The sequence below is a fragment of the Mustela putorius genome, unplaced genomic scaffold, assembly GCF_011764305.1.
Source record: "Mustela putorius furo isolate JIRA1106 unplaced genomic scaffold, ASM1176430v1.1 tig00003901_pilon_pilon_pilon, whole genome shotgun sequence".
Lineage (NCBI taxonomy): Eukaryota > Metazoa > Chordata > Mammalia > Carnivora > Mustelidae > Mustela > Mustela putorius.
The window spans coordinates 5,038,287-5,053,045 of record NW_025422049.1 but is presented as its reverse complement, the minus strand read 5'-3'; the positions used below and the strand labels follow the sequence as shown (position 1 = coordinate 5,053,045).

The 14,759-nt window shown below is 35.2% G+C and overlaps 1 protein-coding gene across 17 annotated transcripts in view; it reads right to left on the bottom strand.

Annotated features, from left to right (window-relative positions):
- The window catches only part of THOC2 (THO complex 2), a 113,898-nt gene that overhangs the window by 5,041 nt on the left and 94,098 nt on the right, over nt 1-14,759 (bottom strand). For 5 of the 17 annotated variants that reach the window (XM_013061216.2, XM_013061215.2, XM_013061217.2 and 2 more), the window contains exons 30-38: nt 14,585-14,687; nt 13,456-13,886; nt 13,178-13,236; nt 11,649-11,780; nt 6,550-6,687; nt 6,135-6,204; nt 5,895-6,052; nt 3,781-3,857; nt 3,256-3,301 (exon numbers count right to left, since the gene is read on the bottom strand). In XM_013061216.2, the coding sequence (XP_012916670.1) occupies nt 3,274-3,301; nt 3,781-3,857; nt 5,895-6,052; nt 6,135-6,204; nt 6,550-6,687; nt 11,649-11,780; nt 13,178-13,236; nt 13,456-13,886; nt 14,585-14,687 (1,196 nt within the window). In that variant the 3' untranslated portion in view covers nt 3,256-3,273. Of the gene's footprint in view, nt 1-3,255; nt 3,302-3,335; nt 3,858-5,894; nt 6,053-6,134; nt 6,205-6,549; nt 6,688-11,648; nt 11,781-12,380; nt 13,237-13,455; nt 13,887-14,584; nt 14,688-14,759 lie in introns of those variants that run through there. The other 12 variants (XM_013061220.2, XM_013061219.2, XM_013061221.2 and 9 more) reach the window with 9 other exon arrangements.

Below are 14,759 nucleotides of genomic sequence, written 5' to 3'. Positions count from 1 at the left end.
AAACTAAGAAAGAAACTTAACTGAACACTCCCCACTCCACAACGGGTATTACCAGGACCTAGGACTGCGCTTCACCATGGTGACACATTCTTAAGATAAGCAATCTTTGAGCACGTAAGAGGTCAAGTATGGACTGAAGAAAAAAGGTTCAGAACAGGAACTGCAAAATCAGTTGTTTACAGAGGCTAGTATATAATGTAAACAAATGAAGTAAGCTGGGTGGGGACTGACTGAGGTAACTATTAAATTAAAAAAGACCCATTCTCTATGTAAGGGGGGCAGCACCTAGGGTGCCCAGCTGATTGTTACCATGCAGAAATTGGACACAGAGTTGCCAGATGTTCCAATTCTTCAAGAGAAACTGAAATTTGGACTTTATCATATTGATTAAAACAAAGTTAAATATTATGTGAGGCCAAGAAAGTACATTTAACAGGCCACATTCTGCCCAGGGGCTGAGAGTTTGTCCTTGGGCAGAATGTGGTTTAAAGGATAAAAGAATTAGGTTACACCTATGATACTGGAGGTGAGAAAAGGACCTGTAAAACAGATTAGGCCTCATTGGAGCAGAGGATTAGAACATGAATGTAGTATACCACAAATACATATGGGTAGGATAGAGCTTAACTGCTAATGTTCTTTGAAATCAAGAATCAAAGTAAAAGAAGACTGAGCTTCTCAGTCTGGGAGCCAAGTCTCAGTACAGCATCTGGTTCACAAAAGGACTCTCAAAAGTTAGCTAAAACCTGACACTCAACATAGGACCACACATATCAAATTAAAATTGAGATGCTAAAGGAACCTGGTTTGAAGAGAAAAATTTCAATTGGCAGGAGTTTTTAGAGATCAAACTAGGGGAAAAAGTTAAAGGCACAGCAACTAGTAGTGTTCAAGAGACTAACTCAAGGAGAGGAAAGATCAATCTGGACAAAAACGTTAGCAATAATAAGTAACAGAAGATTTAGAGAACAAGGAGAAAGGATTTTACAACTAAAAATCATGAGATAGGAAAAGACAACAGAAGACTTTGGAAGCAATCTAATCTGGGTCACATTTATATATTATATTTTCTTATCTCTAATGTGATCATTTTAATTTTCCTGAAATCAGGGCAATATTTACAAATCAATGTCATTTCCCTATCCACTCTTCTCAAAAAAAAAAAAAAGTTCTAGAAAGCAACAGTGGATCTTACAATTAATAACATCTCTGAATCATGGAAATGTGACATTATGCGGCAGCTCTCTTTTATGTAGAATGTAAAATAACTTAAAAAGGGAGCAGCAGATTTGAAGTAGCCTAAAGGTAAATGGTGCCAATCAGAAATGATGAGATTTCTAAAGGATCAAGAAGAACAAGAGAAAGACCTGACCAATCCTAGAATGTACCCAAATAGAAGGAGGCAGCCAGAACAGCCAGAAAAAGGAAAAATCAACCAGAGCCTCAAAAAAATTAAGAGTCTGCCCAAGGATAAAGTACAGGACGTGGTTGTCAGGAAAAAATTTAACAGTATGAACATCAAGCCAAATATATCTGAAAAGGATATCTGAATTGAGAAGGTTTGCTACAAGACCACTAATCTAACATTTAATACCCAAACCAGTCTTTTCATGCCTTTGGTCCTGAAAGTTTATCCAAAGAGGTAAAATACAAATCCATGGCCCATGTGAATAAGAACTCAAAAGAAATCTGTAGTAAAACCTTCACATACTGAAAAATAATATTTAGGTACTAAGTAAAGAGAGAATATATAAAATCACAATGAAAGTGGTCAGTCACAATGATTGACCCATTCCTAATAAAGATGTACGTAGTAAGTTTTTTGCTTTCTTTAATAAGGAGACCACGTGAAAGCAAGAAGTAAAAAGCAAAATGCCAAAATAAAAGAAAGTAAAGTGAAGAATAAAAAAAAGGAGATGAGTTTATAGTTTGCTAGGGAAGAGAGCTAGTTTGCTAGAACTGAGGAATGGGCAATCTTTCTAAAGGTTTTCAAGAAAACTTACTAAATTCTAAGTGTTCTCTCATAATTCTCATTTAGCCTATTCTACTACTTAGATAACAAGCAGAGAATAACAAAAATGAAAAGGCACACACCACTTGTTAGGACATTACCCAGGTGGCCTGTTCTGCAGTCAAAATAAATGGGACAAAATCCATACCCTAACACTCATACCCTTACACAGAACGGGCTCTCACACATTTCTGACTCTTAATTCAACTGTAAATAGCTTTAGTTAACTCTCTAGTTTCATAAAAGCAGCAGCAAATAATATTAGGGGGAGGGTGGAGATAGCAAGTATACTTTATATAGTATATAGAGGTGAATATAAAGTATACTTTATAATGATGGCTAATAAGGAAGCAAGAAAATGGGCTAAAAAAGAGTTGACAACTTCAAATACAGCCATCTCAATTAAATGTAGAGGGTAAATCATCCTATAAACCTCAATAATCGTAAAACATCACCAAACAAGAGCTATTCAGATGACAACCTGAGTGCTCAAAAAAAACTATCTTAAGTTCTGAACACTCTCTTCACTAAAAGTGAACTACTGTACACATATAATTTATTTAAGATGGTTAGACACTTTAAATCTCATACAAGGTAGAATTACCTTGAAAATGAAGTTGCATATTTTAAATTCCAGAACAAAAAGCACAGACCATATTTTCTGGCCTTGCAAAACATGGCCTGTGGTAGCAAATGAGGCATAAAAACTTAGAACAAAAATTTCTGGGTAACACATCTGCAGGAAAAGGCAAAAAGAGGAACAGAGAACACTAAAGGGCAAGAAAACCTTTGTTGTGAATATTGGCTCTGTCAGCTAATACCTCTGCTAGCCTCTTCAACTTAACCCCTCAGAGTCTCAAGCTCTTCACCTGTAAAGTGCAGATATCAGCACCACCCACAAGGCTATAGGTACTTAAAAAAAAAAAAAGGTGATTAATTATCCAGAGAAGTTGGGAATGAGTGGTGAAGAGAAAGCCAGATGTTCTTAAATACATCTTGGTGCTAAAAAACACAAACAAACAAACAAACAAAAAAACCCTGCATGGCTAACAGCAAGCTTAAGATGAAAGCAGCTTAAAAATAACTGTGAATCTTGTTTTGCATCTGTACCTGAAGACCTGGCCATTAAGAGTTAGGTGTAAAATTCAAGTTGCACCTTGCAAAATGGATCTAGTTTCTTCAACATTATCAGACCTCGTTTCATATTTCTATCTTTAAATGAAAGGAGGTGAGAAAACACTCACCTTGATTGAAAGTCTTCATTATCTGTGCTTGTCCGAGGACTTATGAGTAGATGACAAATTAAGGGAAAACAACTTTGAAAAAAAAAAGGAATGGTGTCTCAATTTTTAGTGCAGTCCTTCAGTTTGCAGGCCTAATTGGCTCTGACCAGCCTGGTAGCCGCAACTTCCACCAGCTCTGCTCATCTGCTGCATCATCTTGCCCTTCTAATTCCCATGCCCCCGGCCCAAGGGACTCCCTGTTCCCTTTCTTCCTCTCAGTAGTAATACAACCAGAGAGAATCGAAATCCCTTGACGGCATAAAACCACCTCACAGTCACCACAGTAGTTTAAAAAAAAAATGTATCAAGTCTCCCACTTCCGCATTTCGTACATTTGAGAGGGTTAATTGAAGAGACTATTTAAAAGCTAATAAAGCCCTTAAACTTTATTCAGACCACATACTACAAGGGTACAATTCTAAACATGACCAGTATCAAAGCTTTCCATTACACTGATTAAAAACTCCAATAAGATGAAAAGGATATTGTTTCTTCTCTTCCTTTCCTCCTGAACTGTCCCGTTTCTCTTTCTTTTCTATCTTTTCTTTATCATGCCTGGACTCCTATAAGGAATGGTGGAATTAGTTTGGGAAGGGAAAACCAAATATAAAAATCAGCTCCAAATCCCTTTTTATAACCCACCAGCCATACATTTTTCTTCAAAAACGTATTTAATGATACCAAAAGCACAAGCAACAAAAGAAAAAAATTGGACTTAGTCAAAAACAAAAACTTTCATGCATCAAAGAACACTAGCAAGAAAGTGAAAATACAATGTACAGAATGGGGGAAAATATTTGCAAATCATACATCTCATATGGGTCTAATATCTAGACTATATAAAGAAGTCTTACAACAGAGCAACAAAAAGACAGACAATCCAATTTAAAAATGGCCACAGCATCTAAACAGATTTCTCCCAAGAAGGTATACAAACGGCCAACAAACACATGAAAAGATGCTCAACATCATTAGTCATTAAGGAAATGCAAAATAAAACCACAATGAGATACCACTTCACACCCACTAGGATGGCTATAATAAAAAAAAATTTTAATAAAAATTTTTTAAAAAACAGAAAATAACAAGCGTTGGCAATGATTTAGAGAAACTGGCACCCTCATACATTGCTGGTGAAGGAGAAGCAGTCCAGCTACCATGGAAAAATTTGTTGGTTCCTCAAAAAGTTAAACATGGCATTATCATATAACCCAGAAATTCCACTCCTGGGTATACGCACAAGAGAACTAAAAACAGGTCTTCAAACAAACACTTCAGAGCAGCACACGAACATTCATAGCAGCACTATTCACAACAGCCAAAGGGAAACAACAAAAAAGTCCCATCAACTGACAAATGGATGAACAAATGTGGTATATGCATATAATGGAATATTATTCAGCCATAAAAAGAAATGGAAGTACTGATACATGCTACAGCATGGAAGAATCTCAAAATATTATGCTAAATGAAAGAAGTCAGACACAAAAGACCACGTTATTATGCAATTCCATTTACATAAAATATCCCAAACCAGTAAGCCCATAGAGACAGAAAGCAAATTAGTAGCTGACAGGAGCTAAAAGGAGAGGGAAATGGGGAATGACTGCTTAATGGGTATGGGGTTTCTCTCTGGGGTGATGATAATGTTTTGGAACTTGATAGACATAATGATTGCACAACACTGTAAATATACTAAATGCCACGGAATTGTACATTTTACAATGGCTATTTTTATGTTAATTTTACCTCAATTTAAAAACACTTATTTAAAAGGAGCAGCATCACTTTTAAAACATATAGAAATTTTTTTTTAAGTAGGCTCCATGCCCAGGATAGAGCCCAAAGCAGGGCTTGAATTCACAACCCTGAAATCAAGACCTGAGCTGAGATCAAGAGTCGGAAGCTTAACCGACTGAGCCACCCAGGCGCCCCAAAGCACAGAGAAATTTTAAAATGATTACCTTATAATTTTCCAAAACTGCTTTTAAGAACTATGACTATGTACAAAATAATGCTTTTGAAACACTTTATTCCTTAGTAGTAATGACTTGCCTACTTTATGGCAGATGCATGAAATGTATTATGAATATCATCCATGAGTATCTAAGAAAATGCACATTATACTTAGTTTGAAAATCAAATACGAGTTACAAACACAAGTTTATTAGGAGAAAATGTTATAAAAATATTTTTAAAATCACAATTAATAAAGACTTTATGACAATGTAATGATCAGGGAGAAAGAATACACGTGACCATATTTTAATCTTATGAATGTAAAGAAACCAAAACACTGCTGGCAAGGAGGAATAAAAGAAAACACAAAAAGAAAGGGTAAAGGGTAAAGCTCAATGAATAGAAGCAGGTGGGGGTGGAATGGAGAGAAAAGGAATTTCAGAGATTAATTCTACTCCCTATAATTTTGGACCCAATTGGCTGGAATTTCCCCCAGATAACCCTCCCCCACTGCCTCTTCTTCCACCCTCAAATAATTAAGCAACGACTATTTGATTATCAAATTAACTCAGTATTTGCTAAATACTCAAGAGTCAATTTTTTAAGAAAAAGCCTTTTGTTCCACTGTTTCCCTAATTTACCTTTTTGCCACCGGAGGAGATTTTATCCATCTTTTCAGATTTAAAAGAATCGCCACCTTTTTCTTTGCCTGAAGACTTTGACTTATTTTTTTCCTTGTCTTTCTCATTTGGATAAGGAGACTCACATGGACTTTCACTTTTGTGTTTTGAAACCCCCACTAAAAGTATAAAAGAAAATCATGAAAGCCTCTTTCGGTTCAGTTTGACAACAGCTTTGAAAGCATTAATAATTCTACCTACTTGTTCCATTTTCCTCTTTTCGCCTCTTGGCTAAGTCCGGCGGCACTTCCCGGTCATTGTTTGAATGATCCTAGAACCAAGAATTGTGAACTACATTGATCAAGAGTTTATGTTTTTGTTTTAAAATATTACTTTTATACAAGGGCACAGCTAACTAGCATTGGAGAGTATTGTCAGTCCTTTCACATTGCAAAATGACATGAAAGACAAGCATAGCTGGGAGAGATTGTTAGGCTGAATGAAGATCCTTACTACTGTAGAAGATTCAATTCAAACACATTTTAGGGTGAAAATACCAGTTAAAACACCAAATATCAGCCTGCCATGCAACAAACCAGTACTTTAAAAAAGGCAAGGACACACTACCATACACAATATAATGACTTTCCAAACTAGTTTTTAAAAAATTACAAACCCTTTTCCGTTCTTTCCTGTCCTTTTCATCTTTTTTCTCTCTTTCTCTGGATCTTTCCCTCGACTTGTCCAAGTCTTTCTTGTCCATTTCTCTCTCCTTACTCTTGGACAGTGGTGGAGGAGTATGATTAATGTAGAGCTGTTAAATTAAGGCAATATTACTAAAGATTATTAGTTTTCCAGTATCGGCATCATCTGCTTGATTCTTTATTTAATGAAAAGACAATTGGTAGTTAGACCCAAAGTCAAAACTGGTCAGCTGTCTGGATTACAAGAGGTGAAATAAAAGCATGGCACAAATTATGCAAAGACTTCAATTCTTGGCCTTACAAAAATTTTCATTTAAACTCAAGCAGTTCATTCCAGTCTTAAATGAGACTGAGACTTAATGGAGGCTTTTATAGCCCTATTGTATAAGCACCACTACAGGAGTCCATATGTGAAAAATAATGACTGAACTCTCTTACTGTTAAAAAAAAAAAAGATACAAACCTCTACACAATCAGGAAAATTTTAAATAGTTTTACCATCCACTTACAAGGCAACTGATGACAGTGTGCCAAAGTATAAAATAAAACCTCACCATGACTTTACTAATAAGTCTTCTTTGCCTCAGCATATACCATGCATACATTATCCTAAATTTTTTTGTAAATATAAAGGCTGCATATTCTCTACTTCTGAAAGCACTCCAATTTCTACCAAATAATCACAATGGGCTGCAAAATTTGTCTCACTGGTTCTAAGGATCTCAGAAAACCATGTGGTCACCTGAGGATGATTAAAAAAAAACTCAGAGACTCAAAAATGATGAACTGATATCTGCCTATTGTTTCAAAAGGCCCACAGACAATAAACAGCCAAAGATCAAAGATGTGCTACCTAAATAATTAAGAGACAACCTTAATAACTTACGCAAGTTGTAAATATGGAAATCTAGTATAAAAGAAAACATTAAGGAAGTAATCAGATACCTATCCTTATAGCATTTATAACTGTGCTACAAACTTATGTTCAATTTAAGACATTACAAGTAATAGGCAGCATAATATGAAATATAACTCATTACATTAACTACATAATCCTAGATATACCTTAGGAATGAAAACAAATAGTGAGTCAAAAGCCAAATAGTTTAACATGAGGAAATCCTTTGTATTCAAAGGAATACATTAAAAAAAGACCATCAGTTTGAAAATTAAAGAAACACTTATTTTTTAACACCATCAAATATTTTCAATTCAGTTGGCTGAGAAATACTGCCATGGCAATGCAGAAGTAGATTCTTTAAAATGTCAATGTTTAAAAGTTGATGATCAACTGAAATAGACAAAATGTTTATTAACAACAAAGAGCAAAAGAATGAGAAACAGTCATAAAAGCACTTATCCAAATGGTACTCTTGCTGGGTCAATTCCCTATACAACACTTCAAGATTTTCTAATTGTGAGGTTTATTTATATCTTAAGTTAATATTACTTATGAAACTGATAAGACAAAAGAAATAATATATTCCTACAATACGCAAAGATTTCTCTAAGGGAAGTACTGCTTAATTCTCCTGATAAAAGAAAAAAGGGGGGTGTGATTACAAATAAGTACACACAAGCATACGCACACACACATGCACATACACACACACAGTACTCAAGAATGAAGTTTTTAATTGTGCCTAACTTCAATTCTGTATTGCAAGGAATTGGAAACTTATATATTCTAACTTTAGAAATGTACCTAATTCTATTCATTCTTCCTACCTTTCTAATAATAGTTCTGATCACAAGACTCTTTTCCACAGTAATAAGCAGTCTCTCAGTACCTACAGAATAAAATGCATACTCCTTAGCTTAGGTACTTCCAACCTCTTCACAATCTTTGTAGAATTACATCCTACTATGGGGCAACCCAATGCACTCTATGCTGTGGCTACCACTGGGTCCCTAACACTATCCTTTCCAGCAGTTCTCTTCACCAGAATGGTCACTCACATTTCTCTTAACCTCTTAAAATCCTACTAGGTTTCAAAGACAGCACAAAAGCCATCAGCACTTCAATTGTCTCTGAACTCTGCAACTCACTTTCAACTTACTTTCTGATGCATTCCTATATTTATTATTTTATATTAACCGTTTTTTGTGACAGGCATTTTCTATTAATTTCATGTCACTTATATTTGTCCATAACAGTTTCCAGTATGACATGGAAGCTTGTTTTTTCTACTTTAACACACTTCCTAGAGCCTTATACACAACCGAGTACTCAATACGTGTTTGCCAAACAAAATAAATGATTTGTTAAATTGATTGGCATATAATGTTGATGGATTTTGCTTTTGATTTGCTTTTATTCTTAACATTGGGATCAATAAGTCCAAAAACATGACTGATTTTCAAAATATGTTAACACTACTATACTGACTTTATTAAGGCTACAGTATATAAAGATGGTCTCAATTATAGGTTTCCATTTGACTGTAAATCCTTGTTTTAAGATGATGAACAGAATTAAAACCCGAATTCTGTTTCAAGTGGTCACTGTTGCTCTCCTCAATTACAGAGAGGCATGGGTAAAGGGAAATGCTTTTCACACTTCATCAAATGTAGCTTCTAGGTTTGCTAGTTGAATACACGAGTGACCAAACTGGAAATACGCCAATTGGAAATTGGGGGTGGAAGGCAGACAGAAAAGATTTGGATATTAAGCTAGATTTTTCTCCCGTTAACAAATCCCACTTGAAAAGCTAAATCTATGTATTACTTTTACCATGGATTAGAAAGTAAAAATAATAATGCAATAAAAAAAGATCCCAGGGAAAAAGCATTAACTAAAAAATTAAAGCATAGAAACAATTTTATATGTACACAATTGACAACAGAACATGAAGAAAATAGACACAGATCATTCAAATCCTCTAAAAAGTAAAAGCTACCCCAGAAACAGTGAGGGATATAGATGGTCAAGTTTAAAGATCACCCAAAGTCTGGTAATGTTTTTTTTTTCCTAAGACATTCATATGCTATTGAACCTTCCTAGACATATAAAAATGCAGACCAGTAATCTGTGGATACTTTACCAAACTCCAAAGGCTTAAGAGTTCATTTCAAATAGTTATAACACCTAATCATATCACCAAGTTAACTATACTGAGCCCTAAGGATCTGAAAAGTGGTATGAATCATGTGATTTTTACAAGTGCATTCAGCACCATTTTCAAAAATTTCTGGTTGAATATGGAATAAATCTATTGAATTTTAAATACCAGAAAATCACTATGTTTTTTCAAAGGGGGAATAAAGAGACTGACTTAAAGCATTATAATTTTAAAAACAAGGCAAACCCACTAAAGGAGTTAGGAACCCGTTTCAGCTACTGCTGAAATGGGTGCTAAGAATCAAGGGACCACAGCGCCTGGGTGGCTCAGTGGGTTAAAGCCTCTGCCTTCGGCTTAGGTCATGATCCCAGGGTCCGGAGATGGAGCCCCACATCGGGCTCTCTGCTCAGCAGGGAGCCTGCTTCCTCCTCTCTCTGACTGTCTCTCTGCCTACTTGTGATCTCTATCTGTCAAATAAATAAATTAAGTCTTAAAAAGAAAGAATCAAGGAACCTACATTTTTTTGCAATTTTTTTTTCATTCTGGTAAGAATACTTGAGGAACCTTAATTTCAGTCCAAGTTTTGGTACTACAAACAAGTTATGTGCCACTGGGAAAAGATCAAGAACTTTTTTAGTTTCTTATTTGTCCAAAAGACACTACCCTCCTGCCCTACCTACCTCACAGCACTGTTATGAGCATGAAATGAAATAACGTGTTTATCTCACATGTTTTATTTTCAAAAGGCTTTCACAAATGTAAGAAACCATAATTTTCATCACTGATGAGAAATTCCAGTTAACTGTAACAGCAGGTTTCAAACTGCTTCAAAGTATGTTTCAGGAAATAAATACTCCCCAGGTAACATTGTTAACCCATGAATTTAAAATAGCTCATACAAGCCACTGGTTTAAAACTGACATACACAGTCCCAAACTGGTTATGAAAACCAACTGTATTGCAATACATACTTAATTTAGCCAATAAAAAGTTTTACTTTAAAAGAAAGCATTCACACAGTACAGCTAATACTCTTTTGATTAATACAGTATATTCTAAAAACAATGCTACAATTTCAGGACAAAGGCACATTAGCTAACCTAAACTATTAAAAAATTAGTGCTTATTGCCCAATATCCACAGACATTTCATTATAAAACTACAGATCTAAAAGCAGTTTGTAATGTCAACTGCCTTTGTTTCAAAATTTCATTTTGTATTGGTCCACCAATAAGAGATAATACTTAGCAGATATAAGAGGAGGCAAAGTAGAAAATCAAAGTGAAAGAGGTACAAATTTTATAATAAGTAGACAAAATAACATGAACAATGGACAATTCAACTACAATAATGAGGTGAACTCTGTAATAAGATACACAAACTGCACATTATTTTTAGAAGAATACTCAAGAAAGTAGAGTAATAGGCAAGAATTAATACTGGCATGTAAACACGATCATCAAGTTGAGTATTCCCCGCCAAGAGAATGATTAGTTGACATTAACCAGATTTCTTAATATTCTGCTACAACCACCAAAAAGGTAGCTCAGCAGAGGCAAGAGAAAGAGTTTTATGGACTGAGATGGGCTCAGTTTTTAGAACAGTATGTGAATGCATCAAATTCCTTTTCTGGTCTTTTGGGTTGTCTAAAAAAAGTCAGAAAACAACCTGACAGATTTGTTTCGAGAAATTAAATAAGCTTACTCCCCAAAACAAACCAACAACCCCTTCCCCAAACCTTAAACTTATTTCCAGATTTTGAAGCATAAAAGGATAATGCATAACACAGCAAGCAAAGAGAGATTATAGAAATGTTGCCACATTACACACATTTGGTAACAATCTCCTTAAAAGGGACCGCTGTCATCCATTGTTTCAGTTGTGATAGGAATTTTTAAAGGTTATTCACTAGCTTACTGAATTTACTAGAGTGAAGGTATCTATTAAATAAATGAAGAATTTTTGTTTGTTTGTTTTACTTAGGCATGATGATTTTAAAAGACTCAAACCTTTGCTGAAGACTCCTTGAGTTCGATGAGACTGTCCTGTAGAAAATGAATGGAGATGACAGGTGAGCTGGCATAGTTCTCAGAACCCAGAGGAACTTTGGGAAGTATGGCTGTAACCTGGAAATAAACCAGCTACTTCTTGTGAGGATAAATCTTGTGATGTCAATTATTATATGAATATCAACAATAGAAAACAAAAGCAAAACCATGTAATGGAACTGTAATGTTAAAAAAACTAAATTATATGTACTCAACATAACAAATAAAAAATCTCTCTGCTCATAATTTAAAGATAAATGTCAATGCCACATTTTTCATAACACAGTACTTGGCTATAAGTAATGTTAAGAGGCTTTAGAAAGCAAAACACTTTTTTTCCCTCCACAGAAAGTTTAAAACAGTGGAGGTCACTGTGGAAGAACATTATCTTACATTTTCATACTTGTTCTTTAATTGGGAGGTTTCAAATTTTACTTATAACTCTACCATAAATATAGACATGTTTAATCCTAGCCAAAAGACTTAGTGGCATTATATTAACAAGAAAACAAAATGTATTCTCTACAAGAGTAGTCACTTTTTTGCAAAGTGCCTCTGATGGTGAATCTCATGCCTCCCACAAAGAAAGCACTTTAAAAAAAGAAAGAAAGAAAAAGAAATCAATTACGGTATTTCACCACAGTGCTCTTGATGAAGAATTAGTTAACTTACAGTTTTAAAAGTTCAACGTACTGCAAATTCAAAGATTCCATGAAATTAGATGACTTTAGAATTAAAATTAAATATGGAGCAAGGAATGGCTACCCTGAGTCTTCAAGAAGGCTACACCCACGATTTTGTGCTGCAGTTGAATGCCTGGGGTTTCTCTTTGCTGGGTGGTAGGATTGGATGCCACATCTGCTTTTATCGTAACGCAAGGTTCAACTTGTTGGGAACCCAATGGGTATAAACAAACCTCCAAGGGAAGATACAACAGAAGCTGCATGCTCACTGAATATACACAACTACAGGAGAACTGATCACCAAGGAGACTTTAAAATGGAACGCCTTTCAAGATTCCTTCTTAGAAGGCACACATCGGTATGATGCTCATCAAGAAGCTTGATGAATTCAGAGGTATCTTGTTTATCCTGTATCATCCAGGAAGTCTTCAGTGCTATATATTCTTCAATATTTATGCTGAAAAATAGGCTTCATTCTGCTGAAAAGATTCATTTGCTTGTAGCTACCATTGCACTCCAAAAAAGACTGCTTAAAGCAGTGAGGCACTTCTGGGTAAAATTTTTCTTGCACTTTGAAACACTATAAAATTAGTGCTAGGTCCTTGAAGTTTTAATATTTTTTATAATAAAAATACTCAATAGGAAAAAATATCAGTCCACCAATATGTAAAAAATTCATTTTCTAATGCAATATAAAACCTCCAGTGGCTCCAGTGAATACTTGGCACAAGACTTGAAGGAAGTCAGGACACGTATTCCAACCAGGTGAGCCTAACATGGACGCTGCCTTCCTCAGGCTATACTAACCTTTACTGTTGAGGAATGTGATGGAGAAGGGTGGGTATCAATTTTGCGGCGTTTTTGTTCTGTTGGTACAAAAAGAAATGGTCACAGTAAGATAGTGTTCTTTTTCCAAGCACTTAAAAAAAAAAAAATCACCATTTAAAAATTCACCTTTAAGTCATCAAGTATCCGCTCCCCCCAAAAGTCAAGTCCCTAGGTAACTTGCCAAAACAAGGAGACAAGAACCAACTATACATTAACAAGAACCAAAAGCAAACAAATATAAATAAAGGCAAACTTGCCCCTTTCAGGCTCTGCAACATCTGATCGGGGAACAGGTGACTTCAAGGACCCAGAAACTGGTGTTTTTTCTCCTCCTTTAACATTTTCCTTTGATTTCATTTCCTTTGCTATATCTCTTTCTCTGGATGGCTCCTTCTCTCTTTCCTTTTCTTGAATCGATTTTGATTCTACATTGGGGACAGTGGTTTTGAATTTCTCATCTTTAGCTTTTTCTTCCTTCTTGAATTTTTCTTTCTCTTTGTCAGACTTAGGTGTTCTTTCCTTCGTCTCTCTTGCTTTTTCATCTTTGTTTGGCCGCTCTTCCTTCGGTTTTTCTTTACCATCTTTACCAAGTACCCTGGCCTCTGGAGTAGTAGCTGGAGTCTTTTCTTTTTTCTCTTTTTCTTTCTCTTTCCCTTTTTCTTTGTCATTTTCTTTAACAGCTTTGCTGCTTAAGAATAAAAACATGAGATTTTAAGACAAACTGTCATAAAAAATAGCCCATGTTACAAATTATAAAGGGTTTCTTACTGACTTCAAAAATACTAGAAGAGTAGCCCTTTGAAAACTAAAGGACTTTAAAGACAAGTGAAAAGAAAGTACCACTTCTTTTTTTTTATTTTTAGGAAGTACTTCTTTATTCAGTAAATAATAAATGACCAAATTCATGAACAGCAGATTAAAAAAGAATGATTAAAATGATGTGAGGCCATTTTCTGTATGTTCATAACCTCTGAGGATTACTAGGTCACAACCAAAAATTATCCCACAAGCCGACCAACGGTGCTAATATCAGAAGCAGGATTACTTGGCTGGATGGATCACTGGTCGAAATTAGTGTAGGCTTCTCTTATGTTCATTATCCTTACCCAGAATGCCCACAGCAAGCACTCAATCCTAAAATGTATTTCTAACTTCACCACTTACCTTCACCTATGTAACTCAGGAGGGGAAACAATGTCAGTCTCAGCATTATATAAAACATAAGGAGGGCAGTTAAGCACATCATCAAACTAGGGGTACATATAAAATTTCAAGGTCCAATGTAAATGACTTTCATAGTATTCAAATACCAGCCTCTTTCATTCATGTCTAATGAGGTTAATCATACAGGAATTCAGAATTCTGACATACAGTCAGTGCCCCTACCTGTTAGAGCTACTGTTTCCATTGCTTGAATTTCCTTTCGGTGTGGCACTAGAAGCTTTATTAACAGCTTTCACACCACACTGAGATCTCTCCCTTGATTTATCTGAAATAAAGTAAAGTTTTATTTGACAAGCCCCTAAATGTAAATAAACTACAATTTCAAAGCAAAACGATT